The following is a 14,710-nucleotide window of genomic DNA, read 5'->3' on the forward strand; positions in this document are numbered from 1 at the left end:
GCTTTAGCATGACAAAATAGAACAAGTGTTTGTGTATGATCGCATTAAAAATAATATACACGCTTGATTTTTTGTTATCGAATCTCCCTTTTTTCTATAATTTGCAGAGAATTAACAGCTGAGATCCTCAGCAAACAATTTTGTTGCAGTGCGTGCAAATGTGATGTTTTGTTGACTGAAATTCTATGAATCAATAAACAAATACTACTTTTCTGAGATATCAGTTTCTAAACTTACTGATTACCCGGCTGTTCGAAAAATGCTGGGCTGAATTGAGTGTGTAGATGATGGGCAAAAGTATGGCTAGATAATCTGGCTCCGCGCACTTGCGTTACGGAATATACTTGAAGAAACTGTGTTTTCGTGACGAGAAGGCGGTTGGACCGACCCATTTTTTTCTACCTTGAGCGTGCAATACAAAACAGATTGCGGTTCCATTAGACAGAGTATTATTTTCACACATCAAGGACAAATTAAAACGTGTCAGTTCTGTGATCAGACAGCACATTACGAAAAAACCGCACACTGACTCGCTAGAATAAGATCGATTATGGCAAAAAAAAATCCTCTACACAATCTATAATACCGTTAGCTGAACCAAAAAATGATGGCAAAATGGTGGCAGCTGTTCATGCAGTAACGACAACGGTAAAAGCTATCACAAAATCAGTCAGGACCTTCAATGAGGAAACTAATACCGGGGAAGGCAGGTTCACACTCGTGACCCGTAGGTGCAAGAAGCAAGGCATAACATCGAACATTTAGGCAACATTAACGATGGCAATAATAACGCATACGACAACAAGAGAGAAATGAAAGACTCCCAACACGCAGTTGGTGTGGAAACAAAGGTTTTTTCACCGAAAAAAAGGTCGGAAAGCGTAATAGCAATGGCAAGTCGCACGCACTAGTGTCTATGTACTGTTAGAGTCCCGTACAGAAGAATGCGTAAAACAATGACAGTTTATTTCTGGCAACCACAGTTTTTGCTATGAGTTTGAGGTTGGCAAAGCTGTATTATCGCGCAACATTAGGCCAAACTATGTCGCCATTCACCTCTGATACAGAACTCCTATCCCTTGCTTCCCCACGGTGCCAACCGAGGTACAGCCCACCTTATGCCGTTTTTGCTTAAATTCGCGACTGGGTCGGGTCGGGTCTCCAACCGCTGTCAGTTCATTCACTTCGACAGTTTGACGGATTGGAACCTGTCTCAGTTTCGTTTAGAGCGGAAGTGGCATTAGTGAAGATCGGCTAGGATCTGTGGTTGTATGCTGACAGGAAATGAGGACAAACGACTCGCGCGTGAATCTGCTTGTGTATTCGTCATGCAGAGTGAATCTCTCGGTACAGTTAATGGTTATTTTGGGCATTTTTTCGTCATTTACCGCAATGGTTTCAGTAATATCAGTAAATCTAGTTCAATAACGAAATTGCAACCAAGAGCAGTCGCACGAGCTGTACATGTAAAGCAGAAAAAACACTCCCATTTTTAATACGGAGCAAACACTCCCGATGGCCAATTTTCTACGATTAAAATTTTCGTAAATCGATCGCGAACGACTTCCGTGCATATAGTCGTACTATACAATTCCCAACCGAATATAGCTATTAGACTAGCTCACAGTTTTAGCAATACTCCCACAGCCGGCTGTTTGGAGTTCAAATTGCTGTAGTTCAGGGAAAAATTGACTTACGATGGTCGGCTATTCAGAGCCTAAACATAAAAAAAAACATAACTAAACATCTGTTTGCCCTGAGTATACATGTACTCGGAGACTAACTATTCCACCGCATAAAACATATTCATACCTGTCCTTTAATCCAACTCCGTAATACCTATGGAAGCGTCACTGAGTCGGTGGCCTTCCTTAGGTATGTATTGCATCAACATTTCCTACCCTATCCTAAGTATCAGTGAATGCGATTCTCATGCTATTGGTTTACGGAAATAAAAGGAGATAAAGTTCATTCCTGATCATTTATCTCCACGGTGTATTTATTAGAACAACTTTATGCAAAAAAATTCAGCATCTCTGAAACTTCGGAACATGAAATAATGGACTTTACTTTTTCATTTGAAACTAAGATCAAAATGATCCGTCGGCGGGTCCAGAGCAACTTTTTTTTGAAGTTTTTTCGAAACAATATTGGTTTTACTACTCGAGCTAGTTCATATTTCTGTCCCTAGATGGTGCTTTAGACATTCAAAAAACACTAAATGTGAGAATTTGATAGAAAATTTAATTGTCTACAAGTTTGTTGACAACTAAAAATTGATCTGAAATCACCCGGAAAAGTTGTTTAAGATTTTAACGAAGTTATATCTAAGATAGTTTCACACGAGGCCTAGTGGTTTGGAAATGTATTTTCTCGCGCTTATTTCACTACCAAAAAAATAATTGGGTTTAGTGGCATGAAAATATTTGACGGGATTCATTACAACTTCTTCGTTGACAATTCCTATTGACTTTCTGAAAATTAGGATGTTTGACAGAGACAGAAAACTATTTGTGGTTTTGGTTCAAGTTTGTAATCTTTCCCGATAGGTTCGAAGGAACTACCATTCATCGTAAGGTATTGTTTGGTTACAAGGGTTCGCTTACACTTATGTTTGAGAAAGGACCATACATCGCATAATTTGGGTTATGGTCGCTTAAGTCAGCTATTATAATTCTGTTCAAGACGAAATGTTGGGACACACAGTTCATAATTGAAAGCAACCACAGAAGTAACTGTTCAAATTAGTGGTTAGCGTGAAACGATTTATTCAAATTTTTCCCGCAAAGTATATTATGGCAGCTGGATTTTACGGCCATTTCCTATCAATTATGCGAGAAATCGTTAATAAGTTGATCCTAGATTATGCGAAATGTATTACTTTTGAAAACAAAATATGATTTGAGTACAAGAAAAACCTGATATACACTCAAATCCACGAATATATCCCAAAAAAAATTATCTTTATCCAAAAACTCAAAGTTTTTTGTTCACTGTTTGTCACATTGAGTTAATTTTGAAAAAGATAATCAGCGCTTTTAGCCAAGCATTGCAATGAAATTCACGGAATATTGCAATGGTGTTAACAGCTTTATTAAGTTTGTTCAAATATAAAAGTTGAAGTTCAGGACAAGTGAATTTTATACGAAGATGCTAGCAAAGTAGGAGGTTCATGCAAGAATAGTTATCAGTCATCCCCGAGAACAATCGAAAAATGAAAAAGAAGGCATATATCATTGAAAAAACTGTTTCTGCGGGAGGGACCATTCACCATCTTGGAAAAGAATATTAATATCATACTAGTTTGGTCAACACTTATCTAAGACTTTTCATCCCAAAAATATTAATGGTGCCCTATATCAGGTGGAATCTGGAATTATAATTTTCAGCTAAAAGATGAGACTTTCCAAGCTCTCAAATTCCGCTGAATGCACTGTTCACCTGTTTTGCAAAGTTGCTCTTGACCCCCCGACGGATTATTTTTATGTTGGTTTCAAATGAAAGGGCCCATTCGTTCATATTCTGAAGTTTCAGAGATGCTGAGTTTTTTGCATAAAGTTGTTAAAAAAGACACCGCGATCTCACAAGCAAGCTGAGTAAAACTACCTATAGGCAACATGATAATCGTTAGTATGCAATCCACGAATCGCAACGCAACACAATTTTTGCTATTAGGAATGAGTTGGAAAGTAGCTGTTTCGTAGCTAACAGCACTTTATATAGGGTGATGAGCCTATTTGCGCCATGTTTCTATTATCACCCTACCCATTTGAAGCCGTTGGTTAGAGCAGTGTCTGCCATCTTTGTTCAACGCATTGAGTCAAATGGTAGCGCAACAATAGGGGCACTCGATTCGAGTTTTCATTGTGCTCAAACACGAGAATTTTACTGTTTTCAACGCATTTGTGTTATTATATTGGTTCTTAACAACGAAGCAAAGCGGTTGATGTCAATTTTTACGCATTCTATTGATTGTAAGGCAAGAAATTATCGAATTAGTGAGGCACCTTGCTTAGTATGGTGAAAATAGGCTCATCACCCTATAACAAATTTATTCCAACACCGTAGACGTTAATTGATTAATCGGTTAATCGAATCGCAATTGGACATCCCTAGATGGAATATTAAATTGTATATTTATTTTCAAAAGTGCGACTGAAATAGAATATTCGATATTTTGATTTAATTCTGGCACCGACTGTACTGCTTATAATCGCAAGTCAGTCCCATGTAGATATAAAATCTCAAAGAACATGGGACGGACTTGCAATTGTGGACAATGTAGCCGATGGCCCTCGATATATTTTTTTTTCTATTAGTGTATTTGACAGGGCTGAATGTGTTGGCAAAACTGAGCTATGAATGTTATACATTTTTACAATAAGTAAAAATAAAAATTAACGCTAAAAATGCCTGTCTTTCAATTCTTGTTCAAGCAAATTGCTGCTGCGTGTTGAGATTTTCTTTCTTGTTGAGGAAGCATTACTTGCGTTATTCGAGATAGGTTGGGGATCAGTCTCGCGCGTTATCGTTCTTTTGCATGTCGTCATCGGTATTGCTTTCTTGCTGTTCTCGGTCGGATGTTCCTATTTGTTTATTTTTGTCTTGGAGTTGGTATTGTAAATCCATTTTCATTGACATGTACTTCTTTATTGGTGACGCTGGATGTTGGTTTGGAGGTACTAGACGCAATCGTTTTTCCTATGCTGTTGGTAATGACAGTTGGATTTGTGGTACTGGGCGTGATTGGCACTGTTGAGTTAGTATGTGTTACTGTCCAATCCGCAGTCATTGGCTTAACAACCGGTTGCCAAAGAGCCGACGAACGAGAAAATCCAGGTCAGAAGTCGAATGCTTGTAGCTGCTACGCATCAGAACAAGGCACGTTTGAGTTACTTGAGGGCTACTAAGAAAACAAAAACTTCGGCACCAGAAACCTAAGCACGAGAAAAAATGTACTCGTTGTTCGCTGTGGCACAGAGAAGCTTTGCCAGGACGCGCGGAAGTCTTACAAAACGATCAACAACATAAGAAGTAAAAACACCCCGGCACCGGTTATGATTAACCTTCCGACGTTCGTGCTAAAGCCGCATAAAAATGTACATGCCATCGCTATGAATTAAAAAATTATTTGTAAAGTAATTTTTTCTGCAATTCTGCGTAATTTTTTTACGAATTTATTGAAAGAATTTTGAAAAAATAAGTGTTATTTTTTAGAAATAATAGTAGCTGTTATTTATTTTCTGCATTGATGTATAAAATATGAAAAATAATAATCTTTTTCTGTGTTTCTTCATTTTTCGTTCCATTTTTTCTAATGAAATTTAATTATTGAATTTTCTCATTTTATTGTGCGTGTTGCTTCATAAACTGAACGCACAATAAAACAAATTATAAATGTGTTATTTTATTATGAATGTATCGCTTTTCTTCAATCAGTCGCAGCATAAAATTCTGCGAGGCTTGCCGTGTGGGATAAGCATCGTTTCAGTGAAAAGTGGCGAATAGAACAACGTCATCGTTTCCACTTTAGCCCGTACAGGGTTTGTTTCGCTGCTTCCTCGGGTCGCTGCACCATGCCAGTCAAAATGTCCTAGTCTGGTGTGCTAGTTTATTTTCGCTTTGAACTTTAGTTTCGGCACCCTCGCGATGTTCTTGTTATTTATGATAGCGCAACTTCCGATGAATATGGGTAATCCAGTTGTTTGAGCATTTGTTTTTAAGGTACTGTGTGATTCAAACATCATTTTAAAGCAATGCTAGTTTAATCATTTACATAAATTTAAAGCCTTACGAAGCTACAGGATACGCCACAAAAAATATTCACTGTGAAGTTCTAGCTATTCCAACTCAACAACAGTAACAGTGCTGGAATAGGTAGAATAAAATCGATTCTGAATATTGTTGTAGCCTGTTGCCTGTGTCCCGTCGCAAAAAAAAACACTAGCTTAGAACTTAGAATATCTCATACAGTGTAAATTGAACACAATGCGATACATAAGTATATGTTCGTACTTTGCACTCAAAATTCGGCTGGCGTCAACGTCCTTTGGCTGTACCTAGTATACACATCAAGCTAATCGCAACCTTTTTATTCTTCTCATCTTCCAGGACATTGCCGCCTATATCAAGAAGGAGTTCGACAAAAAGTACAACCCCACCTGGCACTGCATCGTCGGTCGAAACTTTGGCTCCTACGTCACGCACGAAACGCGCCACTTTATTTACTTCTACCTGGGACAAGTCGCCATCCTTTTATTTAAGAGCGGTTAAATTCGAGTACTAGGATCTTTCATAAGTAGCGCGTATTTGTTGTATACAGAGAAAAGAGCAGCAGAGCAGAGGAGGTGGAGGATGCAAATCGAGCAGCAGCAGCAAGCAGTAGCAGCAAGCAACCGCAAAGCAGGAACACATTCTATTTACTATTACTTCTACTATTATTAACGATTATTATAAAAAACCAATGCCCATCAACCAAACCGACGACGTCAGTGAAATGCACCTGGACAGCAACGAGGGCAGCTGAGACTGGACACGGCTGTATGTGTGCGTGTGATACCTGGACTACGATGGCTGTGGTAAAAGCGTGGTCCAGGTCAACTATTACAAATCAGCGTAGTAAACAGAAAACAGCACTTCGGGTTGAGGTTCGATTTGTAGTTTTTAATCACTTTCCGAACCATATATAGCAAAATCAAATAAGACGCTAAACCTTTTTGGAATGAAACATCTTATAAAAGCACTTTAGCGAAAAGAAAAGTAGATAATTGATGATGATTTGATTACAAGTAAAATCTTTGATTGATAAACTGAATTAATTCTGGTTAGAGCAAATTTACTTTGTAAACATACATACAAATTAAAACTAAATGCGTTAAAATGTTGTGTTCTTTTTTAGAGTCACTTTATATAATTAATCGCCGGTCCTGATTTACCCTGTGAACTAATTTATGAAACGGAACGCTAATAAATGATGATAACCATGGTATCCAGAACGGCCCGATTGTTCTTTCTTTTATTTTGTGATGGTATTTACGCACATTTACGAATTGCAACTTATCAAGAATGGACACTGTCGTGATACAACATGTTAATTGAATAGTTTTGTTCTTTATTCGTCCCGTTTCGACACATTCGACCCCATCTCGTTGTTTGAGACCAAAATGTAAAACTCGCCTTTCTATACCAATTGTGGTATGTGTTCTCCCTTGAAACGTTCGAAAGCGTCCTGTCGTTTTGTCAGTGTATGTACGTGTGTATCATTACCGATAACAAAAGGTAAAAATAAAAATGAAAATCAGCTTTGTGCAACTTTATGACGAATCCATCATATTCATAACTCGTCCAGCAACTGAACGACGGTTCGAAAGTTTTGTGCGTCAATCAGTTAAAATTTTGCAAATAAATAGACAACTCACAAACACGCATTCACACGCAGGTTACAAACCAATAGCTATAGTAAGAGCATCGAATACCGAGGTCAGGAAACAGTGGATTGATTTTGGACAGCCACAGCAACAAACTGCGAGAGATGGAACAGGAAGTTTTCTCAATAAGTATTGCTTTTGACAGAACGAAGAATAGATTTATTTTATACAGTGACTCAATAAGCACCCAGTCAGTGACCGTAGAAAATCAGAAACCACGCGCGTGATCGATCACTTCACAATTTCTTTCCAAAGAACCGTCGCAGTGCCGACAAAAAACGTTCAGATAAAATTATCAAAAATAAAAACAATTTTACGAAAAATACTGCACATGCCGATGTTCAAACGATTAATTTAACCGCAGAAAACGTTAAGAAAAATCCAACAGATTTGAATTTACCCAATCAAATCAATTTATGTACTTCTCATTAGCTATTATATGAATGGAAATATTACAGTATTTTTGTGTAAAGAAAACAAAATGCAGTGAAACAAAAACATGCCGAACACTCATTGGAGATAGATGCTATTAATTGAAAACTGAATCGTATAAATAAAAGAAAAAACAGGAAACACATTTCGAACCAAAATGTAAAACGAGTAGTTTTTTTTATTTTCGTTATTTCGCTATCACTGCACTATCCGTTTTCATCTTTTGCTTTCATTTTCCGGGGGTTATAATTTCATGATGACAGCCTTGCGAAATCAACAGCGTTGTATTGCAGTGCAATTTGGGTAAAACTCATGCCAGGTGGGAAATAGTGTTACAACTTATTTTGGAGAAGTATTAGTGCATTTTCCTAAAATTCCACACTGTGTATGCCAACCGAAAGGAGCTGCCCTGCATAATCTCAAGTCAACCCCGTGTTCTGTGGGATTCCCTATCTACATGGCAGTGTCAAGCTTTTATGAAAATCGTTAACCCAAATTCATACATATCTATTTGCATAACGAAAGGCTGATTCCGATCTCAAGTCTGCGAATAATAAGCCCTGGGCTATGCAACGTTGTTTACAGACTGAGTACCGGTGCGAGTAATGCCAAAATTGACGTAATAGAGTATTATGTAGATGGCATCCACCACAAATCCAGGTCTTGACCTTCTTGAATCTCCCCAGATGATTCTGAAGGTGTGGGTATCTTTCGAGGCTTCAGCGCGGACTAAATTATTTGTTTGCATCGATATGGAAAAAAAAACAAAAAGTAGGTAACCGCTGCGCACAGGCCCGGGCCATACGACGAGATACACCAGCATATCACAATACGTTTAATTCCCTTTTCCAAAATGTACCTTACTTTTTATGGGGCGAAGTGTATGCGATATGGCCATGTCAGCGGAGTGTATGCGGTATCTGTAAGGAGATAAACTATAATTTCGATGTTTTAGTTTCCTGGGAAAGCCGTAGAACCGTGAAATTTGTAGTAGTAAAGAGTTTTACTAGACATTTTCTCAAAGAGGATAAGATAAAAAAATTATTACAATTTCCATTTTATTTAAATTAAAAATTGTGATTTTCCAGTTTAAGTAAACATGTTTAAAACTTACGGCTCATATAAATACAATCAACTACACGTTAGATCACGTCAAGCACTTTGATGTACAACAAGTTACCTACAATAATAAACACAAGAGGTACTGATTCGAAAGCGTAGCATAACGTGTAATACGAGACTCTTTTCGAACAGAGATCAAACTCTCATGTTCCGCAGACAGATAATAGTAATTAAGATTCCAGCTCAATAGATTCATTTTTTTTTTCTTCTGAGTCCTATATCAGGTATGCTACCAACTGTCATTGAGATTGTGCGTCGTTCGTTCATTGATTATTCTAACTTAATTCTACTTGAACCCTATCTAATTTGTTCCATCTGGTTTACAGTCTACTGCTCTCGGCAGGTCGCATTCCGAGGACACTGCGCCCGTTCGATTGTGGTCCTCCAACGCCGTTGATGAAATCATCCGACTGGAAAGTGCTGTTCTCGTGACCCATCTCTACCTGACTCCGGACCTCTTCGGTTACCGGTTCTGGCTTTGGTCCTTCCATGAAGAACATCGTCAGCAGGAATAACAGACTGCTGATTCCGTAAAAACCGGCATAGAAGAGCATAATCGAGCCTCGATAGCCGATAGCCTTGGCCAACGGGTCAACCAGAATGGGAAGATTGCCTCCGATGTTGTTCATCACAAACAGAAACACACCAACGGTGGTCGAGCGAACCTGCAGTGGGACAATTTCCACCAGAACGGCGAACACGATTCCGAACCACATTTCAGCTGCAAGAAAAAATAGCTTGTTAGTGAAACAAAACTCAACACGCGCGATCGTGCGTCTCCATGATAAAATATTGAATATGGGAACACAAGATTGCACATCCTTTAGGCGCTGTTAAATCGATAGCCAAATAAACTTACCGAAGAAGTAACTGATTCCGAGGGTAATCATCGCCCACAGAGGTTCGTAGTACACGGAACCGAAAGCAAACGGAGTAGCAATTAGCTGACTAATGGCGAGGCATACCACTCGAGAACGGATTCCCATCTTTGCGACAAATTTGTCCGAAACGATTCCACCAATCACTACTCCAATGCTACCAATTCCGATGGTCACGGCAAACAGCCACCAGCCGAGATCCACATCCGGGAAGTAGATGTTGTAGTACAAATCGGCATTGTAAGCAAAGGTCATACCACCGCAGTGACGAATGGAGGCAGCAATCATCAGCAGGATAACACGTGGCTGCATCAGTGCTTGCATAAGCGATACCTTAGTTTTACCGGTCGTTTCCTCACCAATGCTTTGCCGTTCGGGTTCCTTCAGGGTAGTGCCAGTCAGGATTGCAATGAATATCGCCAGTACTCCAGTCCCATAGTAACACACGCGCCATCCCTGATCCCAAATATTCAACTTGGTGATGTAACGTCCAACGGGAAAAGCAATACCGTAGCCTCCGTAGATTCCCCAATTGAAAATAGCCATCACAAGGGCACGTTTGCTTTCTGGGAAAATATCTGACATAATACCGGTAGCGAGTGGGTTGCATCCGGCCTCGCCAGCAGCCATAACCATACGCAACAGAATCAACTGCCAGTAGTCCTTCACTGTGCCTTGGAAAATAATAGCTAGTGCAAACACCAGCGTACACACGGTCAGCATCCGGACACGGTTGAATCTGTCGGCGGCGAATCCCAGCACCACTCCCATCACAGTGAACACGGCAATGAAACTGGGTCCGGCCAGCAGCTGATATTCCAACCCCAGACCGTTGTAGTTCCATTCACAGTAAACTGTCCCATTGAGGTGTTGTCGGTGGCAGCTGAAAGAAAACGGAGAACGGTTTGTATTAGCAGTTCGACACAGAGATGCCAGGTACTTTTTTCAAATGTCTGCGATAATAATTTTAAAAGTCTGCGAAGAACAAAAAATGTCAGGAAAGCTAGTGTAACCAAAAGCCTTTATATTCAAAAAGCTGCAAATATCTGCAACCAAACTAAGAAATCTGCAAATATCTGCAACCAAACTAAAAAATCTGCAAATATCTGCGTCATCGAAAAAATCTGCAGCTTAAATTAAAAGTCTGCCAATTTGCAGACTTGTCTGCAAATCTGGCATCTCTGGTTCGACATGAGTAGCAGTATGCGGAGGAAGCTTTCGATGCATCGGAATAAGCTTTCGTCGGTGTTTTTAGAGTGTAGGGGGGCACCGTAGAATTTTATGAAAATGATTTTTTAATGGCCTAAAATGTGCATTACGGTCTTAAAAGCCAGACAGAAACTCACAATAGCGTTTACCCAACAAACAATCATAAAACAATAGATATTATGGTTACTACTGTTTCAACATTGTTCGATGCTGAGTTCTCACAGTTGATTTACGATAAAACTTCCTGTAAATACTAACTTTACTACCCACCGAAAAAATGATACAGTAAATTCACATTCTGAGCAAAAAATGTTAGGAAAAAAATCGATCTTTTTTAATGTAAAGATACATAACTGTTGGAGACAACTAAACTGGAGCGATGGCAACTCTGCTCTGCCATCCGCCACTCGCTCTGCGCTAGGCTAGGAAACCACTTGTTAACCGGTCATTCATCAGTAAGTCATCAGTCAGTCTGTGGAGCACGTGCTCTTATTTTAACAATCGGTATTAAAGTATTTTATGTAATCTGTACGCGAGTGTTTTTTATTAGGTTTTTCGATTGATGGCACTGACTCCGCGCCGGTGTTTTGCACTGGCACGGTGTCAATGGAACATTCCAATGCAAATCGAGTGCATGCATGATTGTGTGCGTGTAGTTAATCGAGCTGTCATTGAACAGCTGATGCTTTACTGTTTTCATTTTCTCGGGCTGTTTACGTGATTCCGGCTACAAAACATGGAATTAAGAATTTAGATGGACTTCCGGTGAAAATTTCAACGTGTCGACATGTTGGTTCTCACCGAGTGCTAGATAATTCGCTTTTTTCACCTTGATTGGGCGAATTACTCGTGCTGTGGTGGACCAATTTTGTGGCGCTGCGAGTTTATCGTCGGTTAGTCACAAAAAGTAAAGTCCATTGGACTATAAACGAAAATTAACTGGCAATATAGCTTTAAACGCTGTGCCATTTTGGGCTTTGTTTCACAAACAAGCCAAACAGAAGCGAAGAAGAAGAAGAAGAATTTAGATAATCTTGGTTCTGCTACAGAGCGATAGCGGGGTGAAATTCTGCATTTGATTAGGTTTTATCGAAATCTGCCGTTATGTGATTGTTTCAATATGGTATGCGCTGAAACTGAAACCAGGAAAAAATCGAGAGTTACTACCTGTGCGGAGTCAGTGCCATCAATCGAAAAACCTAAAAGCTGGCGATGAAATTGATTAAAGCCGAATCAATTTCTAGACGTGCTGATGGTTTGGGCTCTAGCTGTAGATCGCCGGCAACGGTAGCAAGGACATTCTGCTCAAATGGCATTCAAAGTGAGCATGGTTAGGTTTATACTTCGGCTAGTAAGTTATTTGATCGGATAATTTTTACACCGCATTTCTATCCGAACGAACAGTCAACTGCAGAGTATCTGCAGCGGTGAAAGTTCAACCTGTTCAACCATAAAGTAAAACTACAAACCCTAGTTCATGAGGTAGGTTTTCGCATTCTAAAATTTCGATGAGTATTTTAAAAAAGACCTTCCAATCTCATTTATCTTCATAGTAGAAGTAAAACCCAAATGGTCATGTCGGTTGCTTTTTTCAGGTTAACCTCACGAATTATCGTCGCAGTGTTAGCAGCATATTAGGCCCTATACATTGCTGAGCTTCTTGTAGCAATAGCTCGAGCAAACAAGCTGGAACCTTTTACTGAGGAACCGATTTTCAGAGTCTCTTTTGCTCTGGAAGCAGGTGGAAAACAACATCATCCTGCAGACGACGACAACAACGAAACAAATGTACTTGATGCAACTGCCTAGGGCCGGACTCAAAATTTCTCGGCGCTAAAATTTTCACTATTATCAAACGATACATTTAAAGTTTGAATTAAAAATCAGATTTAGAGAAGGAAATTTATCACGGCATCAGCTATTTTTGGACATTTTTCAGAGTTGTTACTATTGTCATGCTCCTCTCAATGCATTGGTCATGGCACACTGTCGTAACATAGTGTCGACAGGACACATTACCGCGTTGCGATGAGCAGCCTGTAACGCCCAGGTTAGAACTGAACACATTTCTTATAATGTTTTGAGATCTTTCAGTGACCATCTATCCCATCTTATTTCAGTTTTGTGTTCTCATAAGGGGTCATGCATAAATGACGTAGCATTTTAGGGGGTAGGGGGGGGTACACCAAATTTGTGACGAATTATTGCTCCTCCATTCCTAAGTTGATTTTCACGCGGTTTTTCATTTTGTAAATTTTACTGTTCGCGGAATGGCAGGCTCGCAAAGAAAAGGATAGATTTTTCATGCGGATTTAAATTTCCACATTAGTTAGCTAATATTGCTAACTAGTAGACTTATTTTGGTAGCTGAATTAAATTTTCTTTCGGATTCAATCAAAGAAAATTTAGTAATTTAGTTGAGCTTATGCTTCCTAAAATCGTTGGCAGCTGCAGGATTGTGAACTTTTCTTCATGCTTTATGACATGTAAAATTCTAAACAAAACTATCGACACTATATTTGTCAGCCCATTTTCTTTTGTAGTCAATTTGCTGTTATAATGAAAATGTTGATAAAAGTCGTCAAACATTTTGTATTTATTTAAAAGAATTGAAAAACATATGTATTTTTTCATCTCCCGGTCATGTTGCGCGGGGGGTTAGAGATATGCTACGTCATTTACAAGGGGGAGGTTAGAATTTTGTGACCAAATGCTACGAGGGGGGAGGGAGGGGTTGAAAATCGCCAGAAAAAAGCTACGTCATTTGTGTACGGCCCCTAAGACGAGTCCAGGCAGCCGGAGGAAACGATCGCTACAATGCTAAAAGCACAGAGAACAGACGTCCATCTTCAGCATTCAACTTGTGTAAAATCTCTAACGGTTTCGAAGGTAATTGGGATATCCAAACCAGGTGCGCTACTGTCGTCGTGTTTTTTTGTGGCTGAGTTCGACAGAATTGACAGCGGTTATTCCTCTACCCAGTCAAACTAGTCCGGAACCGGTTCGGACTTCCAGCATGAATTCCAGCTAAAATGCATCATCCGATAGAGTCGGAATCGGTTGTTTTCTTTGAGCAAGATTCCATACTGAATCCATTCAGGATTTCTAACCGGTTCCGGAATGGATTTGACGGATAGTTGGGATAGGTTGGTGTGGCGGCGCTAGTGTTTATCCTATATTAATTCAAATTGTTCACACGTTTTTTAAATATTTTTGTTCGATCATGGATGTCTGTTCTCTGTGCTAAAAGATTCCAGCCAGGCTTACCGGTGTCAATTCCTACTCGGATTGCCGCATTTCTAGCGCAGGCTTATTGAGCTGAGGTAGACAAGATGAAATATTCTAACGATGTCGATAAATAAACGAAAACAAATCCACTACCTTGTTGTGTTAGATCTGTTCATTTTAGTTGTTACGAAGGATGAAGACGAGAAGTGGAAAAATAATAGAATGCAAGCAATAGAAGGTGATTTTTACTTTTTTTAACCGTTCTCTTAAATGTTGGTAACCCTACCGTTTATAATAGCTGTTCTCACCAATTTATCATTGTTGTCATACAATCCTGGTGTTTCATGTGCATAGCATACACTCCTATCCAACTACTTAGCAGTTAGTTCTTTCAGTAGGGTTACAGCATCCATC

At 39.4% G+C, this 14,710-nt stretch overlaps 2 protein-coding genes across 2 annotated transcripts in view; one reads left to right on the forward strand and one right to left on the reverse strand.

Moving 5' to 3' along the window:
* Positions 1–6,995, forward strand: part of LOC131684065 (dynein light chain 1, cytoplasmic) — a 47,682-nt gene extending 40,687 nt beyond the window's left edge. Inside the window, exon 2 of the mRNA XM_058966593.1 lies at positions 6,112–6,995. Within this exon, the coding sequence (XP_058822576.1) occupies positions 6,112–6,273 (162 nt within the window). The 3' untranslated portion in view covers positions 6,274–6,995. The remainder of the gene's footprint in view (positions 1–6,111) is intronic.
* Positions 6,996–8,900: 1,905 nt separating this feature from the next.
* Positions 8,901–14,710, reverse strand: part of LOC131684066 (putative metabolite transport protein HI_1104) — a 78,879-nt gene continuing 73,069 nt past the window's right edge. The window contains exons 3-4 of the mRNA XM_058966594.1: positions 9,841–10,742; positions 8,901–9,702 (exon numbers count right to left, since the gene is read on the reverse strand). Coding sequence (XP_058822577.1) covers positions 9,302–9,702; positions 9,841–10,742 — 1,303 coding nt within the window. The 3' untranslated portion in view covers positions 8,901–9,301. The remainder of the gene's footprint in view (positions 9,703–9,840; positions 10,743–14,710) is intronic.

Source organism: Topomyia yanbarensis, chromosome 2 (genome assembly GCF_030247195.1).
Source record: "Topomyia yanbarensis strain Yona2022 chromosome 2, ASM3024719v1, whole genome shotgun sequence".
Taxonomy (NCBI): domain Eukaryota; kingdom Metazoa; phylum Arthropoda; class Insecta; order Diptera; family Culicidae; genus Topomyia; species Topomyia yanbarensis.